Source organism: Myxocyprinus asiaticus, chromosome 24, assembly GCF_019703515.2.
Source record: "Myxocyprinus asiaticus isolate MX2 ecotype Aquarium Trade chromosome 24, UBuf_Myxa_2, whole genome shotgun sequence".
Lineage (NCBI taxonomy): Eukaryota > Metazoa > Chordata > Actinopteri > Cypriniformes > Catostomidae > Myxocyprinus > Myxocyprinus asiaticus.
In genome coordinates this window covers 20409095-20425753 of record NC_059367.1, presented here as the reverse complement: position 1 = coordinate 20425753, position 16659 = coordinate 20409095, and the positions used below count along the sequence as shown (strand labels likewise).

The 16659-nt window shown below is 37.2% G+C and overlaps 2 protein-coding genes across 4 annotated transcripts; one reads left to right on the top strand and one right to left on the bottom strand.

The window, feature by feature from the left end:
* Positions 1 to 917: 917 nt before the first annotated feature.
* LOC127414960 (TRAF3-interacting JNK-activating modulator) lies at positions 918 to 10860 on the bottom strand. Of its 3 annotated transcripts, none has more exons than XM_051653381.1 (15): positions 10342 to 10860; positions 9947 to 10019; positions 9274 to 9695; positions 8973 to 9084; positions 7972 to 8041; positions 7794 to 7821; positions 7637 to 7666; positions 7406 to 7501; positions 6320 to 6391; positions 6021 to 6161; positions 5381 to 5518; positions 4856 to 4991; positions 4477 to 4619; positions 2439 to 2558; positions 918 to 1118 (listed from the first exon to the last, which is right to left on the bottom strand). In XM_051653381.1, exons 3-15 carry the CDS (start codon positions 9637 to 9639, stop codon positions 918 to 920), a joined length of 1653 nt encoding a protein of 550 aa, XP_051509341.1. In that variant the 5' UTR covers positions 9640 to 9695; positions 9947 to 10019; positions 10342 to 10860. The 3 variants fall into 3 exon arrangements, with proteins under 3 accessions (XP_051509341.1, XP_051509340.1, XP_051509342.1); XM_051653380.1 differs by having other exon boundaries at positions 9274 to 9737; positions 10342 to 10859; XM_051653382.1 differs by lacking the exon at positions 9947 to 10019 and having other exon boundaries at positions 9274 to 9737.
* A 903-nt stretch (positions 10861 to 11763) lies between these two features.
* Positions 11764 to 16522, top strand: atp5pb (ATP synthase peripheral stalk-membrane subunit b). The gene is made up of 7 exons (XM_051653393.1): positions 11764 to 11894; positions 12684 to 12720; positions 12854 to 12999; positions 13193 to 13356; positions 13630 to 13755; positions 15499 to 15678; positions 16321 to 16522. The coding sequence occupies exons 1-7, from the start codon at positions 11867 to 11869 to the stop codon at positions 16396 to 16398; spliced, it is 759 nt and encodes a 252-aa protein (XP_051509353.1). The 5' UTR covers positions 11764 to 11866; the 3' UTR covers positions 16399 to 16522.
* The last annotated feature ends 137 nt before the right edge of the window (positions 16523 to 16659 follow it).

Genomic DNA, 16659 nt, shown 5'->3' with positions numbered 1-16659 from the left:
TAAAGAGAGTGACCTGTCATGACAATGAGTTTTTGTCAGCCAATCGGCAGGACAATGTTGTCCCTTTATCCTCAGTGAGTGCTAACTGAAACTTTTATGAACCTATCTGGAAATACTCTTGAAATCATTCAGTAAATGAGTAGCGCAGTTCATAAATTGAAGCGTTCAGTACAAATGTCAAAAATCATATTTCAGGTGTACACAGGGAATTTAATGAAGTATTGAGTTACTATTGTGTTTGTTTGCAACAATGGAGATGTAAATGAAGTTAAGAAATGGATTTAAAGGGATAGTTCCCCCAAAAATGAAAATTCTGTAATCATTTACTCACCCGGATGTTGTTCCAAACCCGTACTACTTTCTTAGATGGCAAGCAGAATTTTAGCCTCAGTCACCATGCTTTTTCACTGTATCCATTTTCCACACAATGAAAGTGAATTGTGACTGAGGCTGTCAATCCTTTACATTCTGCCAAACATCTCCACTGGTAATAATATAAAACGTGGTTGGAATGACACAAGGGTGAGTAAATGATGAGAGAATTGTACTTTTTGAGTGAACTAACCCTTTAAGAAGAAATTTTTGCTTTTCTATGAATCATGAATATGGCCAAGAATACATTTTTAGGTAATTCATTTTAATACTGTTATGTAAGATTTAGACTGTGCAATTTGTTCTATTTTATATACTATTTTAAAGAACCATTAGAAAACAATCCAAAACATTCTACATGATTGTGAAAATGTGTATTTGAAACAAAACAATAAAGTCATATTACATGTGTTAATGATGCTTACTTGCAAAAATACATTAACAAAGTTTCAAATTCATACAAATTCAATTTAAAAACAAAATAAATATAAACAAACAATATATCTAGAACATTCTTGGCTTTGGTCTTGCTCCTTGTTCTCTTGTCAGACAGGTCTAACGCAGGTTCCACGTTGTGTTGATGCTGCTAGTATCATGTAGTCCTCCATACGCTTTTTCAGGAGAGAGTAAAACTGGCATAGCTGCTCCCTGACAGGTGGATGGTACAAGCACAGGGCTGCAACCACCACAATCATCATAAGTATTAAGAAAAAGCACATACAGAGCCAGGTCCAACAGCACCCCCTCTGTTTGGGTAGAGAGTGAGGAGAAATTATTTGATACCATAAATGTGTTAAAAAAAAAAAAAAAAAAAGAAAAGAAAAAGAAAAGAAAAAAAGCCAAACAAGACAAATGTGCAAAGTCCATGAATGTTCATTTTGATGTATTACAGTCTGGAATTCCACCATCCTTTTTTTGAAACAAACTAACTAAATCTGTCAGAATCTAGTTATTGTGTGGCATGTAACAATATTTTCAAAATACAGTCACTGAGCACTTTATTCATGTGATTATCTAATCAGCTAATCATGCGGCAGCAGTGCAATGCATAAAGTCATGCAGATACGGGTCAGGAGCTTCAGTTAATGTTCACATCAACCATCAGAATAGGAAAAAAAAAAATTTAATCTCAATGATTTCGACCGTGGCATGATTGTTGGTTCCAGACTAGAGATCTGCAGCCTGACGGGACTCAAAAACCCATTGGGTTCGTGCCAGTTTTTCAACTTTTTTAGACACCATGTCAAGTTAAAAAGAACTTGTGGTTAATTTTCTCAATATCACAAAAATTCAACATTCTGAACAAGGCTGCAAAGATGTGACTTTTACATTGTTTAACATTATACCAGATTGTTCTGCACCAAGCAAAGTTTCAGCGCAATGTTTTTCCCCCCTGTTCTGCTCTAGTGTACTGAGGGGCTGCCGTGCCCATGCCTTGTTAAAACTGTGTATGTTTACTGTAACCATACTGTTACGGATGTTGCCTATGATGCTTACAATAAGTAAAGCTTATTGCAACAGTAATTGCTAGGGGAAGAAATTATAAAGAGAGTAAGCGATTTCGGGTTCGGGTTTGTTCGGGCCACATTGTCTTGTGTACGGTTCAAGTTTCATTTATGGGCTGGTTTGAGTATTTCTGTAACTGCTGATCTCCTGGGATTTTCACGCACAACAGTCAGAGTTTACTCATAATGGTGCCAAAAACAAAAATAACCAGTGAGTGGCAGTTCTGCAGACGGAAATGCCTTGCTGATGAGAGAGGTCAATGGAGAATGGCCAGACTGGTTCGAGTTGACAGAAATGCTGCGGTAACTCAGATAACCACTCTGTACAATTGTAGTGAGCAGAATAGCATCTCAGAATGCACAATACATGGAACCTTGAGGCGGATGGGCTACAACAGCAGAAGACCACGTCAGGCACTTTATTAAGACCATAGTGTTCCTAATAAAGTGCTAAGTGACTGTATGAAAGTAAGAGAGAACACAAGGCACATATAGGACAAAACAGGTCAAAATAAGACTTAAGCAAACTAAACATGCTCATGCTGCAATGTGGATTCGTACCCTCGTGCTGTTCTGGCGTGTGGTCAGTATATTCAGTTCTTCCCGGCACTGGGTCAGTCGGGACTGATAGCCATAACACTCCTGCTCCAGGACCTCAAGTTCTGCCTGCAGCTCCATGCACTGCCATTGCAACCAAGTAACCAAGACAACAAATATGGAACATTATGGCTTTAAAAACATTATGTGAAACTATAGAGCTGTTTAGCTTGTACTGTAGTCCAAAAACCCAGAAGAGAATTTACCATGGGTTTCCTCTGAATTTTGCTATGGGTTTTCATAATGGGGGTTTTCAACTTATGAGTAAACTGAGGTCTGGTGGTAAACATTACTTGACGATATGTGTACGTTTCATACCTCAAACGTGAATTTTGAAGTTGTATTGAATTAAATAATAATTTAAAAAAACGCAAGATGGCTTCAAAATTCACATTTGATGTATGAAAGTGTGTAATTGTATAAACTGATGTCATGGCTGAACACCTCTACTAAAGGTGCTGTAAGCAATTTAAGGCATTCTGAAACTTCCACAAAACTGAGCACGCCCCCTCTTTCCTAAACCCGCCCACCAAATATACTGTTGTTCCGTTGAGACCATAACCAAGCAAAAACAAACAAAACAAAGCCACATGCTCTCACCAGACAACAAAACACCCGAATGGCATGAGTGCACATCGCCAAGACAATAGGGCAATATACGCTCATGCCAACCGACAGAACAGATGAGAGAATGCGTAGCAACGCCAAACAAAGCGATGCCACGCATACCCACACTAAACAAAGCCTGAGCGAGGTGAACGTCATGCGATGCACGTAACAGGAGACAAAAGGAGAGAGGACACCTGTGCGAGAGTTCGGCCACACACACACCCGATACCTCAGACCGAAATGACCGAATCTCAGCACAACGTGAAGACAGCTCGTAACCTGGGCACGCAGCACAAAACGAATGCAACACGCGGTCGTGAGAATCAGACATAGATTATTGACATGAATGCATCCCGCCAAGGTGACAAGCGCAATACAAGACAAGACATGGAACGTGAGTGTCCGGATCCCGACACCAAAACTGAAACCGAAGCAGACAGAAAGGTCAGGATCCAGACCCCAAGCTCTGGACATAAAACACGAGACTGACCGAAGAGCGCATGGCAGGGAAATACAAACCCGAAGCTGTGCGCTCAAACAAAGACAGACAGAACATGGAGCATGAGTGTCCGGATCCCGACACAGACCGAAACCGAACCAGACAGGGGAGTCAAGATCCAGACACTATGCTCCGGACATGAAACAAGACAGACCGAAGAGCGCACGGCAGGGAAATCAACCAAAACTGTGTGCTCCCACAAAGACCTACATGGGACGATGATGCCACGGTCCCGTCACACAAAAACCCAGACTGACAGAGTGACAGGACCATGACAACATCAAAGTCTTCTTATTGGCTGAATATTTTTGTTTGCTATCAACACAGTTTAGTGCTGTCACAGAGAATAAATTAAACATAAATAAAAAAAATAAAAATAAAAAAATAAAAACGCTTACAGCACCTTTAATGTACAGTATATAAGACTAGGAAAAAGGTTGGTTCTCTATTGAGAGTAAATATATTTTACAACATAATAAAGATTTTATTGGTTTAACTTTATTTAAATGTCTCCCACTTAAATGACGATTATCCAAATAGGATCATCTTAGTGTGGAGCTACAAGTTAAAATGAAGTCTTTTTTTTTAAATCTTTAAAATTCCATTTAATTATCATTAAGGCAAGCAATACAAATCTAAAATAAACAACACTTTATTGTAAAAGATAATAAATTAATTATAAATAAATTATTAGAATTTAAACAAAAAAGTTAGGACTCTGAAAGCACATAAGTGTGCTCTCTCTCTCTCTCTCTCTCTCTCTCTCTCTCTCTCTCTCTCTCTCTCTCTCTCTCTCTCTCTCTCTCTCTCTCTCTCTCTCTCTCTCTCTCTCTCTCTCTCTCTCTCTCTCTCTCTCTCTCTCTCTCTCTCTCTCTCTCTCTCTCTGATCTTTACCTCTTTTTCTTTCAATCCGAGTCTGTGTTCAGTCTCTCTGAGGTGTTTGGCCATACTATTATCTGTCTGCAGGAGCTGGTCCAGTACTGAAGCATCTTCTTGCATAAGTGGTGTGTTATTATTCCACCACTCATGGTTGTGTCCTGTAAGTGTATAAAAGAAAGAGACAGAGATTAACAGAACTGCTTGAGATTTGGTCGAAGGCAGCTTGTTCCTCAGGATTTTGTTAACATTTTACATATATTAAGATGTAAATATCGGGATAATGTGAAGTGAATGTATGTTTTTCAACTTGAGAATTAGTCCATTACAAACTCGCAGGATTTCAGATTTGTTTTAACTGCATTCTGTAGAAAATCTCCACAACCAAACAAAGTACCTGTGACTTCCTGTAGATGTTCTCTCAGGCTGAGGTTTTCTTCCTCCAGTTCTGCAATGCAGGAATGAAGCTCTGCTCTCTCCTGCTGAAGAGATTCTGTCAACTTTCTGAGCATCTCCTCCTGTCCAACAGAGCGCTGCACAAACATGTACACAACAATGAACTCAAGATGCCGCAGCCTCTAAGCAGGATCATTTATTCATTCCAGGGTAAAGACACAGATCTTGAACAATTACTTAAAGTCAATCTGCAGTTTAAATAAAGTATGGACAGTACTCTCGGTTTGGATGGGCCTAAAGTGACCACTGTGATTGGGTAAATGTGAGTGCCAACCAGGCTTGGGCCCACTTGGAGTTACAAGATTGATAGTCAATACATTTCAGTAAAGTCGTTTCTGACTGGCTATACTGAAATCAGATTGGCCTGGACCTTGGTGGTTTTTCAGCTTTTGTCAAAATTTGCGAACTGTCACTCAAGTATTTTGCTTCTTTTGTCATGGTAACGGTTCCTGTGACTTCGCTGTACCTCTAAGTGGCCCTGCAGCTGTAGTATCTGATCAGTGCACTGGTCTTGCTGCTTCTTCAGCTGGCTTGAACCCTCTCTCAGCTCCTCACACAGGCTCTGCCACTGATATGACTCTGCCTGGGTTGTCTGCAGCGTCCCCTAGTGGAAGGGAAAAGTGAGAATGGAACTGATTATAAGCTTGAGGCCTTAAACCCCTAAATACACTACTGTCCAGTCTTAATGGGATAGTTCACCTAAAAATGAAACTTCTGTCATCATTTACTCAGCAACATTGTTTTAAACCCATATGACTTTCTTATGTGGAACACTACAGATATGTTAGACAAAATGTTAGCCTCAGTTACTATTCACTGTCATTGTTTCTTTTTTCCATACGATGAGAGTAAATGGTAACTGAGGCTAAAATTCTGTTTAATATCTTGTTTTTTTGTTTAATGGAAGAAAGGAAAGTCGTATGGGTTTGAGGGTGAGTATATAATGACAGAATTTTCTTTTTTGGGTGAACTATCCCTTTATGCTTTCATATCATATGTAGAATTTTCTGTATAATATTTATTTATGTTGTTGATTATATATGTCAGTGAATTCTGTAATAATATAATAATTTCTTCTTTGCATGAAGAGTCTGGCTGGGTTTTACCTGGAGGTACTCCATCTTGCTTTGAGCCTCCGCCTTCTCATTTTCTGCCCTATGAATAGCCTTCAGAGATTTCTGTTCATACTCCTCCCTCTGTTTTTCCATCTTTAGCACCACTTTTTTCATTCCATCCTGAGGAACCTTCTGAAAGAGACATAACAAAACTTTTAAAAAGCCTAAAATATGTTATAATTTTGTAATGTAAGTTTAAAGGTCAGGTAAATTGTAAATTTCACACTTTGATTCCTTGATATTTAGAGAGCTTCAGTTAGAGCTCTTCAGATGCAGCATTTCAATCTTACCTTAATGCAAACCTGCAGCTGAGCCTCCAGAGCTTTGATCTTGCTCTTCAGCAAGTCCTCATCACAGCGAGTCTGCGGGAGGAAAAGGAAATGTTTGTGTGTGTGTTTGTCAGAGAGAGATACAGAGAACCACTGAACCAGAGCAAAGAGTTTTCAGTTTCTCTGTATACTGTATCCTGTTCAAACTGCCATCATTAGCATTTTGATTCAAACAAATCATCTATACGGTTTATATTTCTATATTGATTTTTATACTGGCTCTTTATAGAAAAAGAAATAGTCCCATAAACACATAGTGGTGGCAAAATTGGAAAAATATAAAAGTTAAAATTTGGGTGAGTTTCAAGCATCACAGCACCGCAAACAAATCACTTCTAACGCCTTCATATTTCTCTCCGTTTCCTGTGCGAGAGAGAAAGAACATTGCTGTTTTTTTTCTCTGAAAGGGCCATAAGGATCCGGATGCTTTCAACCACATGACCCTCCTCCCAACCTGCCTCTACATTACTTATGTAATCACTCCAGGAAACTCTGCAATTGTTAAAGCCAGTAGCTATGCAGAGTAACAGCATATACACTAAAAATAAAATACAGTTGTGGCATCTGATCCTACTTCATAGCAGTGCAATTTTATACAACATAGCTCATGTATATACAGTGTATATACAAATACAAAACGTATTTTGACACTTATAAACTCAAGTCCCAGTTAAAAATATGTGAATGTCATTCAATTTGCAAAATATAAAACCAAATGGCATCTTCTAACAAATGATGACCTTTTCAAGTCATTTTTGCAATTACTTTTAATCAGCTGGTCCCAAGCTAATTTTGATTGGATTTATGAAGTCAGTTCTCCTCAAGTTCACACAAGTGTAGTTCAAACTTCATTTTTTTTTGCTAGATTTCTTCAAAACAAATGTCACTTGGTTTGATATTTTGTTATTTCATTGATACTTTTGTAAGTGTGGCTTAAGTGTCAAAATACCTTTTTGTGGTCAGATGCATGCTGTATTGAATGATTTTTAAATATATATAAATGATGCTGCATAATGGCTTTCATTAGGAAGTAGGTTAATGATGTACCTTCCACAGGAGTTCTGTAGAGTGCAGTAATGTAGAAGCATTCTTCTGAAGGCAAGTGAGCTTTTTTTTAAGAGCCTCTTCTCTATGTAAGGCCTCCTGCACAGAGAAAAGTTAGTCTATCTTAAAACCTAGAGTTGTGTCATATTGCAAAAGTTTTAGAGAGTTGATTTGTTCATCTATTTTCATGTATTTTTAAATCATAATGAATGTGAATGTTATGGGATTCCATACCTCTAAATAATCAGCCAACTTTTGTACATCCTGTACAACAACAACAAAAAAGGCCATGCAGAAGATAAATTATTAAATAAAGTTGGCACATTTAAAAAATTATTTTTACAACATATACTGGCTTTAGTTTTCTCTAATAATCACCAAAATTCCTTACCGCTTCTTTGACAGTAACAAATCCAGACCTGAACAAAGAGAGTCCATAATACAGCATCAACGACAATACAACATGTGCATTGTACATGCTATAGAAACATTAAAACAATTACACAATTTTAAACCATTAAGAAGGATATAAAGGTAAGGTGAAAGCACCATGGGTGCAGCCTACTCACTCAGTCTGAATGCCAGCAGTTTGTAATGTCTTCTGGCTATTTGAGAGCTGACTAATATCTTGTAGAGTAACTGTATGAATTACAAATACAAAATACCATTTCATCATTAAAGGAATAGTTCACACACACACACAAAAAATTTTTGTCATCATTTACTCACCATCATGCCATCACAGATGTATATGACTTTCTTTCTTCTGCATAACACAAAGAAAGATTTTTAGTAGAATATCTCTGTTCTGTAAGTCCATACAATGCAAGTGAATGGTGAGCAAACCTTTGAAGCTCCAGAAAGCACATAAAGGCAGCATAAAAGTTTATCCATATGTCACCAGTAGTTTAATCCATGTCTTCTTAAGCAATTTAATCGATTTGGGGTGAGAACAGACCAAAGTATAACTCTTTTTTCACTGTACATCTTGCTATTGAAGTCTCTCACAATCATGATTTCAAGCTCAACTACACTTATAAGTGCTTGACATGCGCAGAGCACTAGATGGCACAAGGAAGTGTAATTGAGCTTGAAGTCATGATTGCCAAGGAGACTGCTGACTCAAGTTATATTTAGTCTGTTCTCACACAAAATCAATTGGATCGCTTCAGAAAACATGGATTAAAACACTGAAGTAATGTGTATTATGTTTATGCTGCCTTTATGTGCTTTTTTAGAGCTTCAAAGTTTTGGTCACCATTCACTTTCATTGTGTGGACCTACAGAGCTGAGATATTCTTCTAAACATCTTTATTTGTTTTCTGCAGAACAAAGAAAGTCATACATACATACATCTGGGATGGCATGAGGTTGAGTAAATGATGAGAGAATTTTCATTTTTGGGTGAACTATTCCTTTAAGTGCATTAAAACTATTTCCATTTTATACTGTATATTATACAGTGCACAAAAATGTGTTATGACATGTAAACCCTTTAAAAGGATATTATGAGACATGGCCACTGTTTACATGCTGTAAGTTAAGGTCATTTATCAGACAGTCTACTAACCTCTCTCTTTTTTCATTTTCCTTGTAATCCGACAAGGATTTAGGGCAGGTTCATCCCTCTCTGGTTTCTGCCCAGGATCATTCTCATCATTCAGTGAAGATGTAAAGACTGTCTTTAGAGTTTTGAGATGTCATGTAAATGTTATTACACAAGTCAATGTTATTATAGAGGATGTTAAAAAAAGAATATACAGTATCTTGGATTAACAACTAATAATGAATGAACAGTAAGCAGCAATGTCTGAGACAACTTTTCCATCAGTCACAGATCACAGACCTGAGGTTAATATTAATCTCTGTACCTGCTTTGCAGAGTTTATGCCATCTCTTTTGAGCTTTGCATTTTGACTTGTTATCAAGAGCCGTCTGATTGACATTGAGGCTTGCATCATATGCTGTGGTGTATGCAGGATTTCTCTGGAGTATTTGTGCCTTGGCACTGAAGATAACAGTGCATATGCGCCATGGTCCACTGGTCTTCTTTTTAAGAACTCAAACTGTCTTTTGCGATGCAGTTCATTTCTAATCCACCGTGTATCCAGATCTCTTGTGGGACTACGGCAAGATGTCATGTTGTTCCGATCGCTGATTTCTCTGTGCTTCACAGCACGCTGTTCCAGTTTATGCTCATAATCTGTGGCCTGGTGCCTTCTGTTGTCACCCTCCATTATTTCTTAGTCTGAATGAGTTTAAAACTTTGGAGGATATTTCAAGGCACTTTCACCTAACAATATAAATGGATGTTGTTTCACTAAGTGGCAATTTCCTATAATTAAAAAAATAATAATTTAAAAAAAATGTCATTATCTCTTAAAAATAGATCATCCAAAATGTGTATGAGGTCATACAGTAATTGGTAAGGTGTCACTTTCTACACTATGCTACAATAAAACAATTTTGCAGAGGCTACATACAAAAATGAAGTAATTAAATAAAGATAAAACAATAATTTAAATGTAAAAAACCCAACCCTACTTTAAGTGTGTCCAGTCATTCGCCTCCGTTGTCATAATTTTTCAAAACAGGCATTAACATGAGCAATGTGCAGCTGAAACAAAAAGGTAAAACCTTCAATGATTTATTGCAAAATGCAAATTAAGGGTTAGGCTTTGTTAAAATCAACTATATACAGACAACAGCATTATAATGACTGGAAAAATTCTGCAAGACACAATGACACTGTTTTAATATATCACTTAAAATACGCTCTGCATTGTCTTCTCGGAACAGTCAGTCTGACTAACGATACAACTGAATAACAAGCCTGCATTAAGAACAGTTACAACAACATAGAGGCTAAATGTAAAGTAATCTGTAATCTAAAACAATTTTTACAAGGGTTCTTTCTTTGGGATATCTAATTAAAGTACCTGTTTATAGATGAATCCTTGGAGTCAAAATAACTGTGAAAGAAGAATCCGAAAGCTTTGAAGCTGACATGACAGTTGAAAAGTAGTTCATTTAACATAGGGCGGTCTATTTCTTTTGCCTTGCTTGTTTAACAGGAAGTAAGAACCTCACAACTTCTATGAGTTCCTCTATCTCAGCAGCCATGCGTATTGAAACTGATGCCACACACGGATGGGCCCTAAGATAAGGACTGGTGGGAAGTTTATTACATACATACATAAAACTGCATGTAGATAGGAAGGGACTGGAGAAAATGAGAGAGAAAGAAGAGTATCAATGTTTGGTGTGTAAATCAAACAAATATCAAGACAAGATTGGGAAAAAGTAAGATAATAGCATAAACATAAGTATGTTGACAATTATTGATTTTGTCTTATCAATTATCAAAAAACTAATTTTTTTTTTTTTTAATTTGAAATAATTAGATAATGAAGATAATGACACCAAAATACATTTCAAGACTGCTGGCTGTTTGATGGCAGATAATTATACAAGCTATTCTCAATGTTCAATGCACTATATATTTTAAACTCTAAGCATGGGAATACTCCAAATGCATTTAAATAGGAATCAAAATGAACAGTATTTACTCTGCACAAAGATATACTGTTCAGAACATGGTTCTTGAAACTGCTTAGCACTATTGATAGTAAGTTTACAGATTTATTATTCATTATAAACCCCAGGTGCATATGTTAATAGATATTCATACATATATATACATATATATATGTGTATATATATATATATATATATATATATATATATATATATATATATATATATATATATGTATATACATATATATGTATATGTATATATATATATATATATATATATATATATGTATATGTGTATGTGTATGTGTATGTGTATGTGTATGTGTATGTGTATGTGTATATGTGTATGTGTATGTGTATGTGTATGTGTATGTGTATATGTGTATGTGTATATGTATATGTATATATATATATATATATATATATATATATATATATATATATATATATATGTATGTGTGTGTGTACACAATGAACTGTATATATGCATTTTTACTACACATACCATACTGATACAACCGTATGCCCATAAAGTTATGTACTGTATAATTCTCGTCATCTGTATCTATTTTATAATTATTTGTATTTCAAATGGATGTACTTCTGTCCTATACTTCTTACATCTCTTATATAAATATCTGTTCACTGTGCCAAGCCAAACAGCCATGTCATATTCCTCAAGCAATCTTACCTGTCCAATACAAACCCTTTACGATAATAGGAAATAAACTCTCAAATTTCTCCTTTTATGGTAAAATGGCGCCACCTTCTGTATCCCCGGATGTGACAGAGCAGACTGAGAGCTGGTTCTCGGAATATCTCGCGATATCAACTGAGAGTTTCTCATCCTTGGTCTAGAAGGGCACAGAGAGCCCGGCGACAGAGGCATTTCGGGCTGGGATCTTGACATTCACCCCGTTAAAATATGTTGTCGAGACTAGTGCTTGTTTCAGGTGGGTGGTTTATGTTTATTGTTAAGCTTCTCTAGCATTTTCATTGGTTGTGGGGATAAAGAGAAGGTTTGGTGAGAGAATATGAGGTTGAAGGGTAAATTTAGGCCTCAGTGTGAACTGCCGCACACGAATCCTGCTGCTAAGCGTGTTTATCTTCTCTAAATGAATATATATGATAATAATAACATAGTGTTAAATTCATTGCACTGCAGTTCTTATTTCCAGATAGTTTGCGCTGTATCAGAACGATCATGGAGTTGTTGTGCTTTCAGTATATGCTCGTGTCCTTGTGTTGTGTAGCTGTTAGCTGAGAGCTAATGCCACATACAAACTTTACCACTTACCATCTCCATATATTATAACATGTACTGAGTGTTATTTGCAAAATGAGCAAATGTTTTTGAAGGATTCATTATGTCTTTAGGGGGATAAGTTGGCAGCTTGCAACTGAAGTCATGTGTGCACGAACGGAAATTGACAGTAAATGTGCACTAAATAAAAGCATTATAATGAATATCATTTTCGATATTTTATCATTGGGAAAATGTGGTCACACTTTGAATACCACCCAGCTGAATACCATCCCATCCCATCTCAGCTAATGACACGACGTTTGGAGACATCACGACTGTAAAGTAAAGACAGATTTATGCACTTAATCAAACACAACTACAGGCTCCTCAACTAGACTCTATCACTTGCATTGCTTTAAAGAATAAGTGGTGTCAGTCTATTATAGGGTGACAGAATTGATTGAGTCCTAACTATTTAGTTGTTTGTTCCTTGCAGGCCAGGCCCTGAAAAACAGCGGCTCTTTCGGTGCTTGGTATGTAATATCTTAATACTTTGTATATCTTGGGTTGCATTTAACTGAGTTTACCAAAAGACAAACAGTGATGTGTATAGATCTATGCTTTTCTTACTCCGTTCTTATACTAATGGCTATTTTTTCTCCTCAGCCTTGTACAGGCCCCCCGTTCCTTTCACCAGTCCTCCCAAAGCCTGGCACCAGTACCTCCTCTGCCTGAGAAAGGAGGCAAGGTCCGTCATGGCATCTTCCCTGAAGAACTTTTCACATTGCTGTACCCAAAGACTGGTGTCACAGGTGGGCTTGTCAGCTTTATTGCCTCCTTTTAAGGAGACACAGTGTGTCTATGTTCTACAAGTTCATGTCTTAGTGATTTCATACAAGCTTCTGCCTTCTCCTAGTGGTGTTACTCAGATCTTTGCATGCTCTTCTCTCTATTGCATATAATTGCAGGACTGTTTATAGTAGTGGTGTTTTCTTATGATTGCAGGTCCATACATGCTGGGTACCGGTCTGCTCCTGTACGTCCTCTCCAAGGAAATCTACGTAATCAATCACGAGACCTTTGCCGCTGCATGCATTGGTGCAGTCATCGTTTACGGAGTTAAGAAGTTTGGACCAGATGTTGCCGCCTTTGCAGACAAAATCAATGAGGTGCATGGAAAGTGTCTGACATTCAAAACAAATGTCACTTGTTAAAATACATGCTTTTAAATGTCCAACGAAGAACTGAAAATCAGTTGTTTCGGTAATAAGGAAATATTAATTACATTTCAAGACAGTTTGAAACTGTGCACTTGAAATGGTTAAACCAAAATTGTATTTAATGTAACAGGCAGTTGTGGCTTGGTGTTTTTTTTTTTTTTTTTTTAATTTGGAATATCTTTATTCTCTCTCTCTCTCCACTCCATCCCTCCCTCCCTGTAGGAGAAAGTGATAAAAGCCCAGGAAGTGAAGGATCTGGCCATGACCAACCTGTCTCAGGCCATTGAGGATGAGAAGAAGGAGCAATGGCGAGTAGAAGGAAGACAGATGCTCTTCGATGCCAAGCGGGTGAGGAGGACAGAATACCCAAGAGCAGGGCCGCCTTCCAGTGTCTTCTCCCTTCCCTTCAGTATAAGAATATAGGTTAAAAAACATGATTGAAATGGGCAGAGATCCCGCATACTATTGTTGCATATAAAATGGAGACAACTGAAACCATAGAAATGAATGAGAAGTTTTTTTAAAAAACATTGATTTGTTCATGAATGAAAAGCTATAATATTCCAACAGGCAAAAGTTTCGATCACAGGTCACCTTCAGTGCAGGGGTTCCCTTAGTGCATGGAGTAGTGTGTGGAGTCTCTGCCCATTTTATATTGGATAATTTTGGCCTATGTACCTAGGATATCTCTCAGGGTACTAACAGTCCAGCTTGATTTTAAAGGAATAGTTCGCCCAAAAATTCTCTCATCATTTACTCACCCTCATGCTGTCTCAGATGTACAGTATATGACTGTCTTTCTTCTTTAGAAAACAAAGATTTTTCAAAGAATATTTCAGCTCTGTAGCTCCTTGTAATGCAAGTGAATGGTGATCAGGCTTTTTGAAGCTCCAAATATCACATAAGAGCACCATAGGACTCTGATGTTTTAATTAGGGTTGGGAACCAAGAACTGGTTGTTCAGAACCGATTCCATTCTATACAAAATACTGGAATCGTATGATCTACATGACTTTCAGTTCTGTTAATGGTTCCCCTGCATAAATTTTCCACCGATGCGGATGGAACACCATACTAAGTGTTTCCTGCAGTGCATTTTAGCAGCAGCGCTGCCCTCTACTGGGTCTACAGCGTAAAACACACTATTGAATGACTCTTATGAGCCAGATCTGTTGAATCTACAGCACGAAACATACAGCGCTTCGGGTATAGTCCGATTCCTGAAAAGAATGACTTATATGAGTCGGTTCCTTTGAATCTACAGAGCGAAACATATGGCACTTCCGGTATAGTCAGGTATAGTATTAATCTTACACTGATGTGCAAATTTTGGATGTCCAACTCTAACTGTAAAAGTCTTACAAGCTTGAAGTACAACATTAGACAACAGAACACAGTCTAAACTGTCTCTGGAACTGTTACTGTAATGTCATGTTAGTTCAGACGTGTGAGACTTTAATCAAGCAGTGCAGTTACTGACTGGTTGTTCATATGACAATGTTTAATTAAAGACACCAGTTTTGTGACAAGAAATTTTATTTTAAAAAATTTGAATGAATGAAATATTCAATCACATTTCTTGTTTGTTTGTTTAGAAATATTAAAGGATCTCATCATTTGGCAACAGACTGCAGAGGACAGTAAATCCAATAAGAATTGCATTTCTCATTTTCAAATTATTCTTCCTATTAAGTAATAAAAGAATTACTGGGATCATTACTGGAACCGGAATCATAATTCAAATTCAAATTCCTTACGATTCCCATCCCTAGGTTTAATCCAGATCTTCAGATCAATATTTAAGTCCTTTTTCAATAAATCTCCACTTAACTTTAAAGTGAAAGTGGAGATTTATGGTCTGATCATCATTCACTTGAATTATAAGGACCAACAGAGTTGAAATATTCTTCTAAAAACGTTGTGTTCTAAACGAGCTAAATTTGTAACCGGTATTAATGTTAGCAATACAAATTTATTGACTCAATTAAATAGCCAGTGGAAATAAATAACACAATTTCAGTTGGAACAGGGAAACTTGCTTAGAATAAGACTAGCTCTAGTTTTGTGATGCACCTCATCTGCTCCCATCAGAATAACGTGGCTATGTTGCTGGAGACCAACTACAGGGAGCGTCTGCACATGGTAACCAATGAGGTGAAGAAGAGGTTGGACTTTCAGGTGGAGCTTCAGAAGCTGCACCGCCGCATGGAGCAGGAGCACTTGGTCAACTGGGTCGAACAGAATGTCGTTAAAAGCATCACCCCACAGCAGGTACAGGGTCCACTACTGCCACCTTAAAAGACACCCCACTTTGATGCTGGTTGGAATGCTGCGTCCATATATGTAATGACTTTCGCTGTCTTCAAGAGACATGAGAGTTTCTTTAAAATAATTTATAAATGTTAATCCATATACTACATAGAAATTGCGGTACCCTAAGTCCTATTTGGGGTTCAGTTCATACAGAAGATATTAATAGAAACTTTAGACATTCAGTTCATTGTGAGCATTGCTTGTGAACCACAATTGCCTCCCAAGAATAAACATGACTCTGGTAAAAAGACTGGTTTTCAGAGAATGGCTAGATAATAAGCATTTGAATAATAAGATAGAATAATAAAAAGCTATATTTAGCTTGACCTTTAGGTGGAGACATTGCACTCAACACTCTTGTCAGTAGTCATATTAGCAGCATCATTACCAAGATGATATGTGGACAGATGAATATGAGTCAGTGTTCCCTTTTTAAGAGATAAGCACAGTCAAGGTCCAGCCAGATGTAACAGTACCCAGTTTAGTAGTAGCTAATTTAGATACTTTTTAAGATAATCTTTATTTAAAAAGAATTGTTCTGTAAACAGAAGTAATATTGTGAACACTTCTAATAAATCTAAATATCTTTTTGTCTTTCAGGAGAAGGAAAGCATTGCCAAGTGCATCTCTGATTTAAAGGTTCTGGCCAAGGCTACTCAGGCTCGAGCCACAGTATAGGTCTCTACTAATGTCCGTACTGAAGCCTCCTGTGTTCATTAAATTAAACCCCTGTCTGACAGTCTGGCAGTGGCGTCAAAAGTGTACATACCCGTAAAAAATAAAAGATTTGGTTATTCACTTACTGCTTGTGCCTTTTATTTGAAGATGCCAACTCCAGCTCTTGCATTCCTGACTGCTGTTTGTAGTTTTGTTTGTCATTGATTTTATAGTCTATGTTGTTTTTATCATTGTCATGGCAACTAATGTTTCTCCATATGT